Raw genomic sequence first — 18,192 nt, forward strand, 5'->3', positions numbered from 1 at the left:
ATCTGCCTGCAATGCAGGAGGCCCCAGTTCGATTCCTGGGTCAGGAAGATCGCCTGAGGAAGGGACAGGCTACCCACTTCAGTATTCTTGGGTTTCCCTGGTGGCTCAGACAGTAAAGAATCTGCCTGCAATGCTTGAGACCTGGGTTCAATCCCTGGGTTGGGAGGATCCCCTGGAGGAGGGCATGGCAACCCACTCCAGTATTCTTGCCTGGAGAATCCCCATGGACAGAGGAATCTGGTGGTCTATAGTCCACAGGGTCACAAGAGTCAGACATGACTGAGTACAAGCATGTGTGCAAAATAACCCTGCAGGGAGATGCAAATATTGGTAATATTAATTCTCTCCAGAAAGGAGAACTGACTGGTTATTCCTTCTCCCCTGGAGAAGGAAATGGCAACCCAGTCCAATACTCTGGCCTGGGAAATCCCCTGGACAGAGGAACCTGGCTGGCTACAGTCCATGGGGTCGCAGAGTTGGACACGACTTAGCAACTAAACGAACAACAACAGCAAAATGGACATAATATAAAATTCTCCATATTAACCTGTTTTAAGTGTCCATTTCCAGTGGCATTAGGTACATCCACATTGTTGCACTATCAGCAGCGTTATCCATCCCCAAAATCTTTTTTCATCATCCCTAACTGAAACCCTCACAGAAAGCTGCATTCTGTAAACTCAGCCCTCCAAATAACCCTAGGTGGGCTATATTAGAAAACAGACTCCGGAAGATGAAATAATTTGCCTGGGACAACACAGAGGAGGGACCTCTGCTCTTTCCCACTCCTCAGAATCCTCTGGGCGGTGAGAGGGAATCAGCTCCTGGGATGTGGTTGGGGCGAGGGTGGGTGGAGGCTGGCTCCAGACCCAGCCTCCTGCTAGGTCATCTGGTCCCAAGCCACCAGCGCTACAAGTTCTTTTAGGAAACGACAACTCGTGCCATGGTAACCTGTAGGTTACATAAAAGCATTTGACTCGTTGCTACCAGAGAAAGTCTAATTGCCCTTTCAAAGTGGATGCTGCAGAGTAGATGGTGAACATCCATCATCGCTGTGAAAACGTACCCCATGCCTGCTCTCAGATGTGCCTTAGAGTTGGTTTAGCATGGACAGATTTATTGGCCGCCATGTCAGGAAGTTATTATTCAAAGGGCACCTGCATAATGGTACAGCACAACAAAAACAGGGGAAAGAATGACTCCTCTACATGGATGGAAGGAACCTTCCAGCAGAGTAAGCCAAGCTGAACCGATCTACCAACCAAGAATCAGTCCGATCTTATCACCTGGCAACAGAAAACAGTGACCTGAACTGAGAAGCCTGCCAGAGTATCCACCTTTTTAATGACACGCATGATTAAGTAACCCACAATCACACTGACCCTGGTGCACATTCTTCTCTCATGATGCTGTGATGTGAGTTATTGCTTTCCATGCTGTCCATCCCTTTTGGTTTCACTGGTCATCACTCCCACGTCTGTGCGAAGTAGTTCACATTTTGTTACGTGGTTACTCAGTAGCATCAAACACACCGTAACACCACCAAGCAACCCAGGTTTTTCTTGGATGCCCACTCTTTTTTTGAGACTTAAAATGTGCCTCAGGAATTGAGGGCACTTCATGTTTGATATTGCATCCATGTTTGTTTAATCATCATCCCCTTGTCTCACAACATTCAATTTGAAGAACAAAAATAAAAGCAGCTAATCAACTATTCTTCAATTTTTAAAAAATGGAATATTTTTGGGGAAAAAATTGCTAATAATGTCTATAGACAAACACTTTCATAATTTTTTTAAATCACTTTTTTTTTTTTTTTGGCCACATGGCTTACAAAATCTTAGTTCTCTGACCAAGGTTTGAACCTGCACCCGTGGCAGTGAAATCGTGGAGTCCTAATCACTGGACCACCAGGGAACTCCCTAAAATTACATTTAACTTAGGGGAGTCCAGAGCCAATAATTTGAGAGTCTGGTTCTACAATAGCTACATCATCCAAAATGGCAAGAAAGCAAATCTTCTGGGAAAACAAAAAGTTTACATTTCTTGAGTTTGGGTTCCTATTTCAAAGGACAGAGAGTGAAGTTGTTGGAACTTCCCTTGTGGTCCAGTGGTTAAGAATCTGCCTGCCAATGCAGGGAACATGGGTTGGATCCCTGGTCCGGGAAGATTCCACATGCTACAGAGCAACTAAGCCCATACACCACAACTGAGCCCACTCTTCCCAACAAGAGAAGCTACCGCAGTGAGAAGCCCTCACTCGGCAAATGGAGAGTAGTCCCTGCTCACTGCAACTAGAGAAAGCCTGTGCGCAGCAACAAAGACCAGAGCAGCCAGAAATAACTCGCCCAGTCGTGCCCGACTCTTTGCAACCCCGTGGACTATTACAGTCCATGCAGTTCTCCAGGCCAGAATACTGGAGTGGATAGCTGTTCCCTTCCCCAGGGGATCTTCCCAACCCAGGGATCGAACCCAAATCTCCCACATTGCAGGCAGATTCTTTACCAGCTGAGCCACCAGGGAAGCTCCCCAAAATATAGCTAATTAATTAATTTTTTTAAGAAAGGGAGGCTGTTACCTGGATCCCAATGGACAGGCATCGGTTTTTCTTGAAGTGGTCCTTCTTCCTGTCTTCTGCAGTGACGGTGGCCATGGCGGTCGTGGTGGTGACGGTGGTGGCGTTGTTGCCCATGTGTTGACTCGCAGGGCCGTGGATCTGGGCATTGGCGGCCTCGATGGCGGCTGTCAGAGCCTTCATACTGTCCAGGCTCTCCGTGGAGTTGCTCAGTCCAGACTGGCTGATAATATCCCCTCGCTGGCCCTGTCCGTCCATGTAGGCGTCCTGGGCTGACTCTGTGCTACTCTGGGCTGTGATAGAAATGAAAGGTTTCGTGGTAGTTCTGGGTGGGACTGGAGGTGGTGTCTTCTTATATGTTGTAATGCAAGATGACACTGGAAGACAGCGAAAACAAAGACACTGATTTCTGCATGGGTTTTAACTGCTGATACTGTAACTGACACCCACTGGATATCAGGGCCCACGAAACACATCAAGACATTGAACGTGAAAGCAGGTCTGTCGATAGACTAAGGTCCCTGCTTGGGGGGCAGATGTGGGCCTCCTCCAAGGTGACACCCCCCGCAAGACTGAAGGAGAAAGAGACTGAAAAACACCGATTTCTGAGATGGAAGTTTCTGAAACGGAGATTAATGTGAACCGACATAAAACAGACAGGACTGGCCATCTGTAGAAATCTTCCCAGGCAACAGGGAACCCTGAGAAATAATGAGTAACACGGATGAGGCCAGGGACAGTCTGCCTTCTCGGGAAAATATTAACCACAGCTAACGCTGAACAAAGTAGCTCATGGAGAAGATTCTGGTGGTTCATAAAGAACATCAGGAAAAAAAAAAGAACATTGGAAAAAAGAAGAAAGCAAAGAGGTTGTAAGCCTGTGTGTTCTAACCCTGAGAACAGGGCAAAGTGCTGGTGGAGGGGGGCTTGGACGGGAAAGGAGAGAGGGCTGGGGAGGGGGTGAGCTGAGCACACTGTCATAAGCTCCTGCAACTTGTGCTCAACTGCACTCAGTTCCTCCTCTCTTTCTTCCTGCCTTTCTTTTCCTTTGTCTTCCCTCCCTCCCTCCCTCCTCCTTTCCTTCCTACCCTTTTCTGGGTATGTGCTCACTATATAAACTCTTGTTCTGAGTTGTGGTGTTGTTTCTGAGAGGGATGACGCTGCACATCCATCTCCTATTAGAAAATATGTAAAATATTGTAAAAATGCACCCGCTAGCGGGAGATCAGGCTTCCCTGGTGGCTCGGATGGTAAAGTGTCTGCCTGTGATGCAGGAGACCCAGGTTCAATCCCTGGGTCAGGAAGATTCCCTGGAGAAGGAAATGGCAACCCACTGTAGTAGTCTTGCCTGGACAATTCCATGGACAGAGGAGCCCGTAGGTTACAGTACCTGGGGTCGCAAACAGTCAGACAAGACTGAGCGACTTAAACTTCACTTTCACTTAGTGGGAGATCAGCCCTCAGGCAGCCCATAGGAGCCCACTCCCTGAAGCGCTGTCCTTCAGGGGATGTGATCAGCACGGGTGCCTGAGTCTGTGCAGCCACCAGTCCTTCCCTGCAAGCATCTGAGGGTGACCCCTTGGTCTTGAGGAAGCTGGATACACTATTCTCAGCTTTGCATGTATGGAGCACGATGGAGGAAAACACAGAAATGAAGGAAGTTTCGAAGTGGGAACTATTCCCTTGGTAAAGAACGAGTCCTTAAACAGCTTTCCACAGACCCCTTAAAAAGTGGTTCAGATTATTGTGTTTCCATCACTTTCTCCCCCACCTCATTCCCAGCCCGACCCCCAGCCTCTCCCTTTGGGACAGTCGTTAACACTCACAGCAAATGCCAACTAGTTAACCCCGGTTCTAGCTGCCACTTGGGCCATCTAGTTGAATGAAATACTTGCTTCAATATTCAGGGTGTCTCTTGAGGTCACTAAAAAAAATAGTGTCCTGTGATGAACAATGAACAGGAAGATTGATTTTCTCTGTCCTGCTGTTCTGCTGCCCTGAGATTTGGCGTAATTTCCTAACCCATAAAGGACAGGGACAGAGATACTTGACTACTTCCTAGGGGTTGTCTGAGAGTTGAAGGAAGAGGAAAGCACAGATGAAACACTTCGGTATCACATGTGCTCTGAGAGCGGGGGCAATGAGAATAATAGACATGTGGCTGCTGCTTAGTTACCTGGGGCTGGCAGAGGCTCCCCTGGGAAAACCTTCCATCCCAGCTCTGCGTGACTCACACATCTTTACATTTGAACACAGCTCAGCAGTCTGCCCTCCATCCTCCGCAGTTTTTAGCTAAGATGCCTGAGAGATAACAGGGCCAGCAGAGGCTCACGGTGGCCAGTGGAGGCAGAGCTGGAGCAGGGCTAGGCTGGGCTCAGGTTCCCCACGAGCACAGGGAAACCAAGGGATGCAGACAGGTGCATGGTTGATGGCTCCCTTCACTCGACTGAGTTTCCTGCACTGTAACCACAAGGGAGCTACCTTCTGACTCGCAGGAAGTTTGGAGGGGACAATGCTCAGTGTCACTTACTCATCTGCAGACCACAGTGGGTGGGACAGGGAGTGGCCATCATTAGGGCGTGTGTGTTACTCACTCAGTTGTGTCTGACTCTTTGTGACCCCGTGGACTATTAACTTGCCAGGTTCCTCTGTTCATGGGATTCTCCAGGCAAGAATACTGGGGTGGGTTGCCATTTCCTTCTCCAGGGGATCTTCCAGACCCGGGGATCGAACCAGTGTCTCCCACATTGCAGGTGGATTTTTTACCGCCTGAGTCACCATCTGATCTAAGAAACTAGATCATCTTGGGACTTCTACAGTGTGAACTCATTATTTTGTTCAAAATGGGTTCTGCACACATTCTGCCCACTGAAACACCAACAAAATGAAATGCCACCTTCCAACATCAGATGCCTGATATTCTGAATAATCTTTTGATTGCTCGTCAGCTATCCCCAGTTTCCTTTCAGCATGGATAATCAAAACAGGATAATGCAGCCAAATACAGTATCATATCATTTGTTGTGATTTACAGTAAAAATCCTGCCACAATGTGATACCTGTGATTTGGGGGGTGGGGAGTGTCACATTCCTAGAGTGATGATGGGGTTGGCTACACGCCCCATAGGGCCAAATGCAAGTTGGCGCCATCTAGTGACCCTTATCATCTCCTCTTCCATGTCAATAGGAATCATGTCAATGATTCTGGAGGCTGACCACCTGACCTTCGTCCTGAGAAATCTGTATGCAGGTCAAGAAGAGACAGTTAGAACTGGACATGGAACAACAGACTGGTTCCAAATTGGGAAAAAGGAGTACATCAAGGCTGTATATTGTCACCCTGCTTATTTAACTTATATGCAGAGTACATCATGAGAAATGCCAAGCTGGATGAAGCACAAACTGGAATCAGGATTGCCGGGAAAAATAGCAATAACCTCAGATATGCAGATGACACTTATGGCAGAAAGTGAAGAAGAACTAAAGAGCCTCTTGATGAAAGTGAAAGAGGAGAGTGAAAAAATTGGCTTAAAACTCAACATTCAGAAAACTAAGATCATGGCATTTGGTCCCATCACTTCATGGCAAATAGATGGAGAAACAGTGGAAACAGTGACAGACTTTATTTTTTTGGGCTCCAAAGTTACTGCAGGTGATGCCTTCGGCCATGAAATTAAAAGACGCTTTCTCCTTGGAAGAAAAGCTATGACCAACCTAGACAGTGTATTAAAAAGCAGAGATATGACTTTACCAACAAAGGTCCGTCTAGTCAAAGCTATGGTTTTTCCAGTAGTCATGTATCATGTATGGATGTGAGAATTGGACTATAAAGAAAGCTGAGTGCCGAAGAATTGTGCTTTTGAACTGTGGTGTTGGAGAAGACTCTTGAGAGTCCCTTGGACTGCAAGGAGATCAAACCAGTCCATCCTAAAGGAAATCAGTCCTGAATATTCATTGGAAGGACTGATGCTGAAGCTGAAACTCCAGTACTTTGGCCACCTGATGTGAAGAACTGACTCATTGGAAAAGACCCTAATGCTGGGAAAGATTGAAGGCGGGAGGAGAAGGGGGATGAAAGAGGATGAGACAGTTGGATGACATCATCAACTCGATGGACATTGAGTTTGAGTAAGCTCTGGGAGTTGGTTATGCACACGGAAGTCTGGTGTGCTGCAGTCCATGGGGTCAACAAAGAGTCGGACACAACTGAGCGACTGAACTGAACTGAACTGGACTGAAATGGAGGCTTGGATCAACAGGGACTCTCAGGGCAGGGATATCAGGCATCTACTAGGCTCAGACTGGACAGAAAGAAACCCTGGGACATTGCTTCCCCAACAGGTTGGTCAAGCCCCAGTGCCCAAAGGAGGTAAGAATTTGTGACTGGCTCCCTCTGAAACAGGGAACTGTCCACCATGGGGTCGCATCCCAGGGGCTTCTGTGTTGTCATCATTGTTCAGTCCCTCGACTCTTTATGACCCCACGCACTGCAGCACACCAGGCTTCCTTGTCGTTCACCATCTCCCAGAGTTTGCTCAAACTCATGTCCATTGAGTCAGTGATGCCATCCAGTCATCTCATCTTCTGTCACCCCTTCTGCCCTCAATCTTTCCCAGCATCAGGGTCTTTTTCAATGAGTCAACTCTTCCCATGAGGTGGCCATAGTATTGGAGCTTCAGCTTCAGCCTCAGTCCTTTCAATGAATATTCAGGGTTGATTTCCTTTAGGATTGACTGGTTTGATTTCCTTGCAGTCCAAGGGACTCTCAAGAGTCTTCTCCAGCACCGCAATTCAAAAGTATAAATTCTTTAGCACTTGGCTTTCTTTATGGTCCAACTTTCACATCTGTATATGCTACTGGAAAAACCATAGCTTTGACAGTATGGACCTTTGTTAGCAAAATGATACCTCTGCTTTTTAATATGCTAAGTTTATCATAGCTGTTCTTCCAGGGGTTTTACCATGAGATTTTTACTGGTGTGTAGAGCCTGGCATGATTCTGCCAGGGTTATTGGAGTCAAAGAAGTACCACCTGTCGGTCATCAAATAGGAAGTTAAAAGAAATTCAGATCTCTCAGACTGTACTTTGAGGACAAAACTCAGACAAGTACATCCCCCAATTTCCCCCAGCATCACTCTTTCTTCATTTTGCAAACTAAACACTCTCTTCTCTCTCTCTTTTTTTCCCCCCCTTCTTATAAATTCTACTTTCACGATTCAGCACCACAAATGATTTAGAATCCACTGAGGGGGGCATCCCTGGTGGTTCAGTGGTTAAGAATCTGCTTGCCTAATAAATGCTGGAGACGGTGTGGAGAAAAAGGAACCCTCTTACACTGTTGGTGGGAATGCAAACTAGTACAGCCACTATGGAAAACAGTGTGGAGATTTCTTAAAAAACTGGAAATATAACTGCCATATGACCCAGCAATACCACTTCTGGGCATACACACCAAGGAAACCAAATCTGAAAGAGACACATGCACCCCAATGTTCATTGCAGCACTGTTTGTAATAGCCAGGACATGGAAGCAACCTAGATGCCCATCAGCAGATGAATGGATAAGGAAGCTGTGGTACATATATACCATGGAATATTACTCAGCCGTTAAAAAGAATTCACTTGAATCAGTTCTAATGAGATGGATGAAACTGGAGCCCATTATACAGAGTGAAGTAAGCCAGAAAGATAAAGAACATTACAGCATACTAACACATATATATGGAATTTAGAAAGATGGTAACGATAACCCTATATGCAAAACAGAAAAAGAGACACAGAAGTACAGAACAGACTTTTGAACTCTGTGGGAGAAGGTGAGGGTAGGATGTTTCGAAAGAACAGCATGTATATTATCTATGGTGAAACAGATCACTAGCCCAGGTGAGATGCATGAGACAAGTGCTCGGGCCTGGTGCACTGGGAAGACCCAGAGGAGTTGGGTGGAGAGGGAGGTGGGAGGGGGGATCGGGATGGGGAATACGTGTAACTCCATGGCTGATTCATGTCAATGTATGACAAAACCCACTGAAATGTTATGAAGTAATTAGCCTCCAACTAATAAAAAAAGAAAAAGAATCTGCTTGCCAATCCAGGGGACACGGTTTCATCCCTGTTCTGGAAGACTCCACATGCTGTGGGACAGCTAAGCCCATGCGCCACAACTACTGAGCCTACATGCCCTAGAGCCTGTGCTCGCCAACACGAGAAGCCACTGCAATGAGAAGCCTGAGCGCCCCAACAAAGAGTAGCCGATACTCCCCGAAGTTAGAGAAAGTCCATGTGTGGCAACGAAGATCCAGTGCAGCCCAGAACAAATAAGTAAATAAAGCCTTCTGTCAAAAAAAAAAAAAAAAAAGAATCCACGGAGGTCTGAGCTCTAGGGGGGGGATGTAGTAGAGTGAGGCCCAAGGATGGGAAACTTAATAAATCTTGTCAAGACAGAAACAGAAAGTGAGGGGCTTACATGCAGTAAGGGAAACACTTCATATGTTTAAGAGGAACATTCTCAAAAAGATTGATTAAAAAATGCACGTGGCCCTTCTATTCCAGTGGAACTTGAAAAAGAAATGATGCTGTAGATTTAATCGTTATGGCCGCATGCTTTTGTCTGGCTTCCCTGGTGGCTCAGATGGTAAAGAATCTGCCTGCCAATGCAGGAAACCTGGATTTGATTCCTGGGTTGGGAAGATCCCGTGGAGAAAGAAATGTCAACCCACTCCAGAATTCTTGTCTGGAGGATCCGGTGAACAGAGGAGCCTGGCAGGCTGCTGTCCATGGAGTCCCAAGGAGTTGGACAGGACTGAACGACTTAACACTTTTTTCACTTTCACACTTTTCCCCTGGTCGTCCAGTGGTTAAGACTTTGTGCCCCCAATGCAGGGGGCCCAGGGTTCGATTCTTCATCAGGGAACTAGATCCTACATGTTGAAACTAAGCATTCACATACCATAACCAAAGATCCCATGAGACAACGAAGGGCGAAGATGCCTCCTGCAAAGACCTGGAGCAGCCAAATAAATATTAAAAAATACATAAAGGGACCTAAATGCTATTTCTTCATTGCCATTAAAAAGGAATTCAATAGACATGGTCTCATGACCCAGGAATACAGATCTCACTGAACCCATTTGTTTGATAGTAAGACTGAGGCTCAGGGCAGGTAACTAACTTCGCTGAATCATGCCACTCCCAGATGCTCACAGGGCCTCAAATCCCATCTCTTCTCGGTCAGCCAAACCACCTGTGCTCATCTGCCTAGTAAACCTTCCCTGAAACACCGTGTCCAGAAGACAATGCTCTCCAAGAGGACCTCCAGGAAACTGCTTCTAACTCAGTTGTCTAGGTCTAAGGTCTGGAGGATGACTACATTTGGAGTGGTCAGCAAGGGGTGCCCAGGTGCGACCTTAAAACGCTGCAAAAGGAGAGAAACTGCACGAAAACAAAATACACATGGAAAAATCGCTCCCTTGTTTCAAAATATTTACAGCTTAACGTTTCCAGGCCACCCAGAGTGTGGTGGTCAGCGGTCGCACCGGCCCCACGGTGAGGAGGCGGTGATCAGAGGGCTGCGGGGGACGGGGCGCAGGGCTCCTGGGGTGGGGGGCAGGGCTTCTGCTGGCCTCTGTCCTGGTTAGTTTTGGCCCAAGGGCTGTGGCCAGGAGACCGATTTCCACCAGAACCACCCTCCACGTAAACCACAGAAAGGAGTTAAACTTTTCCTCCTTGTTAAGTAGAGAGAAGCAGGCTTGTGTGCGGTGGAGGAGGGCGGAGAGGGATGTGGACAGAGGGCGGGGCGGTGTCATAACTCTTGTAGTCATAGGACTGGCCAGTTGGTAGTTACCAGTGTTCCAGACACTTCCTAATGCCAGACAAATGCCCCAAGCCCCAGCTTGTCTGGCTTCGAGATCTATTCAACCGATAGCAGCCGGGCTCCACCGGGGAAAGCCGACTTCCAGCGAGCCTCCGCGGCTAATCAAACGCAACATTGTTTTCAGAAGGAAGAATGGAAAGGTTTGTTTCAGAGTCACAGCTTTTTTTGTTTTTTTTTTTAAAGAGGCACCCAAGTTGTTTTAACAAGCTGCTGCAAAAGTTGGGCTTCCTGAGGTGAGGCTGTCTGGCACAGTGCATGTACTGTCCCAAACTCCAAGGAGGCAGGGATCCGAAAATTAGTTATTAAAAAAAAAAAAGCCCCGGGCACTTCATGCCTGGAAATGATGTAAGACGCAGCCACTCCTCTGTTACAACTACAACCAAACGGCTCGGCGCGCAGCAGCTGCTTTCCAAATGTCAGCGCCCAGCCGGGGCAAAGGGCTGCAGAGCCACCGAGCCCGAGGACTGCGCGCTACCTCTGTCGCCCACATTTTCTCCAGGCACTCGCAGGACCCTGGCAACAGGTAACGTGGCAACCTTTGCCTTCTAAACTGGCAAGCGGCAAGATTACAGAGAACAAAAGGATTTTTTTTTGAAAGCCAGCTGCATCTCCCTCGCCGCCCCCACCCTTCCCTCCGCCCTTTGCCCTTCCCCCGCCTCCCAACTCAAAGTCTGAGAAAACAGAAGTATCGCTCCGGGCAGCTCTGCTCGCGCGCGCCCCCTGGTGACCAAAGCTCGGAACATCATTGATGTACCTTGAACTCCGAGTCTGGGCTCCCAGGTAAGCCACGCTGGGAAAGGGGACGGACCTCCCGGGTAGCTCAGTGGTAAAACAATCCGCCTGCCAATGCAGGAGACGCGGGTTCGATCCCTGGATCGGAAAGATTCCCCTGGCGAAAGATATGGCAAACCCATTCCAGTATTCTTGCTTGGAAAAACCCATGGACAGAAGAGCCTGGCGAACTGCAGTCCATGGGGTCCCCAAAAGAGTAGCCCAGCGACTACTGGGCTAAACAACAACAGGGGCAGCGTTGCTCTTCTCAAAAAACGCAGAGTAGAAGTCACGACTCAGAATGTCTTGCTTTTTAACTTACCACCTCAACAAAATTTTCCCCCTTACTGAAAGGTAAGATCTGTGGGTTGAGGTTGCTGTTCTTTCCCCCCCACAACCAGCACCTGGGGCAGCAGTGTTTGCTTCCTTGGCAAGTTGCAAAGCAAAATCTGCTGTGGCCTTTTGGTTAGGTGGATGGCTGTGAGGATGAATAGCCAGGAAACTGAGGATTCCTGCTGAGTGGGACTTGCATTTTCCATTTCTGTCTGAATTTGTCGTTAGTTTGCAGGAGACTTTCAGGGTAGAAGCATTTCTAATTCCCATCGCGTGTTTCCGGTTTGTTGATTTGCAAGGATGAAGATTTCCAAGATGCAGGCCCAGCCTCCAGAGAACTTGCTTTGCAGCACATCGTCACCCCCCCACCCCCAACCCTTTTATCTGTGTGTGGGGCAAACACCCACAAAAATGCCAAGGGCAGTATTTTCGACTAGCCTTCTTCCTCTCAGGCTCCTCCCGCCCTCCCTGATTTGGAGGAAGAATTGCAGTTGTGAGCTGCTGGTAGCTCCCACCCCTCACCCCACTCTTGTCTTGCTCTGGAAATGTTAACCGGAAACTAAGAAAGAGGTTCAGATCAAAGTAACTGTTCCCTTCAGAATATTCCATTAATTAAGTAAATTAAAGGAAGTTAAATGATGCTTGGAGGAAAATCATTTTAGAAGGCCCAGGTCCAGGGACTGAGGCCGAAAGCCTCTAATGTGGACCTTTAATGAAGCTTGGCAACCTGTTAAACACTAGAGAAATTGAGGGTTGCCCTTTGTAAAACCAGTTGTTGCCTAAAATCAATCATTTCAAAGGAACATCTTGAAAGTAGATGGACATTTGGCTAGAGGTTGCCTCGATCATTTAATATTAAAGGTTAAAAACTGAGAGCTCTGAGTAAGAATCATTTGACCGGTAACTCAGGTGAGTCACAGCCTTCATAGAACTGGGCACAAAGGTTCCAGGCAGGATGTTGAGAACGCCCGGTTTACTAATTTGCCAGGTGGGGCTGTCGCTTTTAGCAGGGAATGCCTTCAGGATTTCACGGCTCATTTTCCCAGCTTCTCCAACAGGTGCTACTGAGTCATCCACGCACACAAGTAACTGCCCCGGCAGTGTCATCTGTTAGGATTAGACTTCCATTTGTTCCATGACTTTATGAAGCGATTTCTAACCACTGAATCAGATATACCACTTCCTCTAGGGCCTAGGGATTTTTTTTTTTTTTCTTTTTTAATGTCTGTAACATTTTGTGCAGTTTTCAAAATTTGTCCCTGCCAGGTCAGCAAGTCTTCCTGGGTTGAATGGACTGTTGACAGGAGGGGAAGGTTTGGGGCTCAAGGTCAGGGTTACAGAATGAAGTAAAGTTTCCTGTTTGGGCAGCTGGTCCCCTATTTCCTCGGGCTCCAGCAGACTTGAGTCTTGTAAGACAAGCCTGGGAAACCTGTGGTGAGGATGGTGTCAGGAGTGGGGAAGGACATTTTTCTATTAAGCTTCTCATCAGCCAGCTTTCTTTTCTTGTGAGATGTCACTTCTCAGCAACACTTGCCTATATTCTCTGTTAGCTGAATCCACCCCCCCCCCCCCGCCCCCAGACTGAGACAGAGTAATTAGTTAAGGATATAAGGATCACAAGGTCAGGCATTGTTGTCCATTGTGTTCATGACGACTGCAGTACTTCGATCATGCGTGGCACATAGTGGAATGGTGGTAAATACTTGTTACCTGAAGGAAGGAACAGGGATGAGAGGGGACTTCCTGGAGAAGAAAAAGGGACTAATAATCAGGAAGGCAAGGTCACCAGGGTAGAAAGGAAAATGAATACTCAGCAAAGCCAGTCTGTGACCTTGGATGTTGTGACACAACCTCCTGTCACCGATACCCGTTTCTCTTTGGCCCTGGTTGAGTGCTGGCCAAGTCCAGCTGTGACTGGCCGACTTTTGACAAGGAGTTAGACTGTGAATGGCCCACCTCTGTCAGCTGGAAGCAATGAGTCCTGTGGATTATCTTCTGAACTTCCTCCACCCTCTCCTGGTTTTACCCTGGGGCACAAGTAGCTGGCTGTGGGAGGTGCCACGGGCTCACTGCCCTTGCCCCAGGCAGCTGCCTTCCCTCCTCAGCTCCTTCCACTTTTACTCTTTGCTGTAGTTCAGTCCCTAAGTCCTGTCTGACTCTGCGACCCCATGGACTGCAGCACGCCGGCCTTCCCTGTCCTTCACTATCTCCCGGAATCTGCTCAAACTCATGTCCGTTGAGTCTGTGATGCCATCCAACCATCTTGTCCTCTGTTGTCCCCTTCTCCTCCTGCCCTCAGTATTTCCCAGCATCAGGGTCTTTTCCAATGAATCAGCTCTTCGCAGCAGGTGGCCAAAGTATTGGGGCTTCAGCATCCAATGAACACCCAGGACTGATCTCCTTTAGGATGGACTGGTTGGATCTCCTTGCAGTCCAAGGGACTCTCAAGAGTCTTCTCCAGCACCACAGTTTATTCTTTGACTCCTCATTATTCCTGGTCTCATTTCATGAGAACTAGTGTCACATGCACCATGGGACCTGAAAAGCAAAAGACACCCACCATACAAACACAGCCCAGCAGGACTCTTCCATGGGGCTGTGTCTGGGCCATACAGCAGACCTCAGGGATGCCAGCCCCCCCGGAGAGAGTGACTGATGGGCACTCGGGCACACACTGCCCACTGGTCTCCCCTGAAACAGTGAGCTGGCCATGCAGCGTCAGTGACCTGTGTCCAAACCAAGCGAGGCCAGGAGTGTCTGTCAGGCTGGGTGAAACTTGTGGCTGAGTTGATCAGGAACCTCTGCTCACTGGCCAACCCTCTGGACTCCGGAGAGAAGGCAGAACTCGTGACGCTGCTTCCCTGTGGACACAGCGTTTGGTGGAAGGGCCCAGCCTGGAGCAGAAGCTTCTGCTCCAGACAAACCTGGCCAGACAGGCAGGATGCATGAGGAAGCAAAGGAGCAAGAAGCTGCCTCCTGCTTGCCTTCTTGAGGGCTGGAGCGCAATGAGGAGGAATGATTACTTGTGTCTGCAGAGCAGGGCATGTGAGGGCCTGGTCTGTGCAGTGAGGCAGCTAATTATTCATCCGGCCTCTTTCCTCCTTCCTCCCTGGAACCCCACTTCTCAAAGGAAAACCAGGGAAGACTGTGGGTTAAATTGTGGAATACCGTCTACCAGCTCACTGGGCCCAGACAGAACGCCAGCGGCCCCTTACTGACTCCCAGATGACAGGATCAGCCTTCAAAAGACACCCCATTAACCAGCTGTGTCACTGACAGATGAGGACACAGGTCCAGAGAATTTGGCCAGGCCCCAACCTCCCAACCCCGCACCGGTCTCTCTCTATCCACACCACACAGCAAACACCATCAGCCGTTACAGTGGGGGCGTAAAGGGCCATTTACAGACTGCATTTCCATTTCCACTCTTCAGTGGGGTTTTGGTCATTGCCACCACTGAATAATATCCAAAGAACCCTCCCACACTGTTGGTGGGAATGCAAACTGGTACAGCCACTATGGAGAACAGTTCCTTAAAAAACTAAAAACAACTGCCATTTGATCCTGCAATCACTCCTGGCTATATATATCCTGGGAAAGCCTTTAAGAAGTAAGAAAGATTCATGTACCCCATTATTCCTTGCAGCACTATTTAAAACAGCCAAGATATGGAAGCAACCTAAATGCCACTGACAGAAGGACTAGATAAGAAGATGTGGTTTATATATATATACAATGGGCTATTACTCAGCCATGAAAAAGAACAAAATAATGCCATTTGCAGCAACATGGATGGACCTAGATATTATCATAGTAAGTGAAGTAAGTCAGGGAAAGAGAATATCACATGATATATAGCTCATATGTGGAATCTAATTTCTTTTTCTTTTTTTGGCCATGCCATGCAGCTTGTGGGATCTTAGTTCCCTGACCAGGGATGGAACCTGGGCTCATCTGCATTGAAAGTACAGAGTCCTAACCACTGAACTGCCAGAGAGTTCCCTGTGGCATCTAGTTTTTCAAAAATGACACAAATGAGTTTGTTTACAAAACAGAAACAGACTTACAGATATCAAAAACAAACTTAGGATTACTAAAGGGGAAACATGGTGGGGATACACACATTCTCCACCTTGGGGTCTGATTTGAACCTGGGTTCTTCCCATCTAAGCCTCCTTTCTCTTCTGTTAAAGAGCCATCCTCTACTTGGGTCCTTAAGAGTCTCCGTTGAACCCTCATGAGAACAGTGTCCAAAAGCCCTTTTCTGACTCTCTCAGTCAAACGTGCTAGGGACTTGTAACTTCTTGGATTGTAGAAAACTGATATGCGTGACACACCCCGGGAGCATGCGGACGCTAAGGCGTCTGTCTGCTGGAAGAAGTGAAATGGTCACGCTGCAAGGAGCTGCCAGGTCAGGTTTTGGTCTCTGGTTTTCAGAACCTCTGGAGGCTTCTAGTGGCTCAGTAGTAAAGAATCCACCTGTCAACGCAAGAGACACAGGAAACTCAGGTTTGATCCCTGGGTCAGAAAGATCCCCTGGAGAAGGAAATGGAGAATTCCATTAACAGAGAAGCCTGGCGGGCTCTAGCCCGCGGGGTTGCAGAGTCACTGAAGGATGGTGACCACAGCTTCAGGTGCCTCGGGCATCAGAGCCTCCTTCTCCCAGGCGTGTCTGGTCCTGGCTAGAACTCTGGCCCAGCCCAGCCCAGGGGGAGGGTGGTGGATGGGTACTGACTGGGCGGTGGTGGGCTTGCCCGGGTGGGCGGGCAAGGTTTCTAAGAAAAGGTTTAAAGGAAAAGAGGAATCGAAGATCAAATTCAATAACACTTTTAACAACTTCTCTCCGTCCTTGACTGTATGGAGTTGTGGATGTTTGTTGGTTTGTCACTGTGTGTGTTTTCACATGCTGTCCTTAGAAACATCTTTTTTTTTTTTTTTTTTTAATAATGGCAATAGATGCTAAGTCGTTTCAGCCCTGTCCCACTCTTTATGACCCCATGGACTGTACCTGCGGGGCTTCTTTGTCTACGAGATTCTCCAGGCAGGAATACTGGAGTGGGTTGCCATTCCCTCCTCCAGGGGATCTTCCCGACCGAGGAATCGAACCCCCATCTTTTGTCTCCTGCATTGGCAGGTGGGTTCTTTACCACTAGCGCCACTTGGGAAGGGGTACTAATAGTGGCTTTTAACTGGCATCTTTCTACAGTGTGGAATGTTATCTTCATAAATTACAGAATGCAGTAGTCTGATGCGTCCTTGGAGATAAAAACACTTCATATCTGCAAGGTTGTGTGTGTTCTGTGTGTGTTTTGAGTCATTTCTTCCATCATTCTCTTCGCCATTCTCACCCCCTACCCTCAGCTGTGATCTGACTTCAGGTCAAAAGAGATAAAAGTAACATTCTTCTCCTCGACCCACCCTCATGTGTCCTGACAGGAGGGTGGTTCTGAGCTAAGTCCAGGCTGGGTGCAGCGCTCTCTTGATGCAACTCAGGAGTCGACACAACTGAACGACTAGGCATAGCACAGCACGGCTCAGGACACTTGCCTAGAAGTTTATCTGCAAGAGCATTCCTCGTTCACTAAAGCTCTACCCAGGACACAGTAGGAAAATCGTTTTCAAAACAGAAGTTTTTAATCCCACATTTCCCATCCAAGAGATAACCCAGAGAATCCATGTAAAACAAGCTTGATTTAAGAATAAACCAATGTGTGTCAGTGAACTGCAAACAGAAATACATCAAGCACGAATTCTTAAAAAAAATCTAAAACAAGGATACATGTACATGTACAGCAGTCTGTTCACTCTTCACCTGAAACTATCAACAACACTTTGTTAATTGGCCATCCTCCGATACGAAATAAAAAGTGTTTTTTTTTTTTTTTAATTTTAAAAGTAAAAGAAGCCCTGAACTGCCTCCTGATGTAACCTTGGCTAGTAAAGGTGATAGAGTTTGATTCTTTTGGATTTCTACTGTCATAGGGGAAGGGTTTTATCAATAAATTCTTGGAAAAAAGCAACTATGCCCACTGCAAAGCTACCAAATGAGAACTTTCAACTATTCTGTGGGTTGTACCTTTGGGGCTGTGGTTAGAATGTCAAGCTCCTGTTACGGGATTGGCTGGCAGTTGCAATTTACACCATTCATCTGTACAGGGCTGAAGTGCAGGAATGCGGAAACACTGGACGAAACCACCAGCTCTGGTCTTGGATCAAAATTAACTCCCAATAATGAGTTAGGAAATTGATCCCAGGGAAGGGAAAGCATCTTGATGGCCACTGCTCAAAGGTTCAGCCCCTTTCAGTTGCTGATAACCTTGTCACGTCTCCAGATAAAAGGCAGCCTTGTCACCCCCAGGCACCTGGCTGAGAGGTAATAAAACGGTTACCTTATCTTCTAAGGGTGGGGTTAGTCCAACCTCAGCCCGAAGTAATTACAGTAAACTGAAATTGCCTGTCATTTACAAAGAAGGGGGAGGGAAAGGCCTAAGACGGAGGAGATGTTTGTCTCTCCCTCCCTGGATTTTAAAAAAGAAAAGGAAACAAAACAGCCAGAAGTCTTCCAGGGAGTAAGAGAAACAGCCCGGCGTGGCTGCCGGCTCCTGGGGGGTCAGGATGGCTGCCGGCTCAGGTCACCGT

The 18,192-nt window shown here is 47.7% G+C and overlaps 1 protein-coding gene across 6 annotated transcripts in view; it reads right to left on the minus strand.

Moving 5' to 3' along the window:
- The window catches only part of DLGAP1 (DLG associated protein 1), a 288,426-nt gene that overhangs the window by 49,985 nt on the left and 220,249 nt on the right, over window positions 1-18,192 (minus strand). For 4 of the 6 annotated variants that reach the window (XM_065932529.1, XM_065932533.1, XM_065932531.1 and 1 more), the window contains one exon: window positions 2,579-2,952. In XM_065932529.1, coding sequence (XP_065788601.1) covers window positions 2,579-2,952 — 374 coding nt within the window. The remainder of the gene's footprint in view (window positions 1-2,578; window positions 2,953-18,192) is intronic. The other 2 variants (XM_065932530.1, XM_065932532.1) reach the window with 1 other exon arrangement.

Source organism: Muntiacus reevesi, chromosome 4 (assembly GCF_963930625.1).
Source record: "Muntiacus reevesi chromosome 4, mMunRee1.1, whole genome shotgun sequence".
Taxonomy (NCBI): domain Eukaryota; kingdom Metazoa; phylum Chordata; class Mammalia; order Artiodactyla; family Cervidae; genus Muntiacus; species Muntiacus reevesi.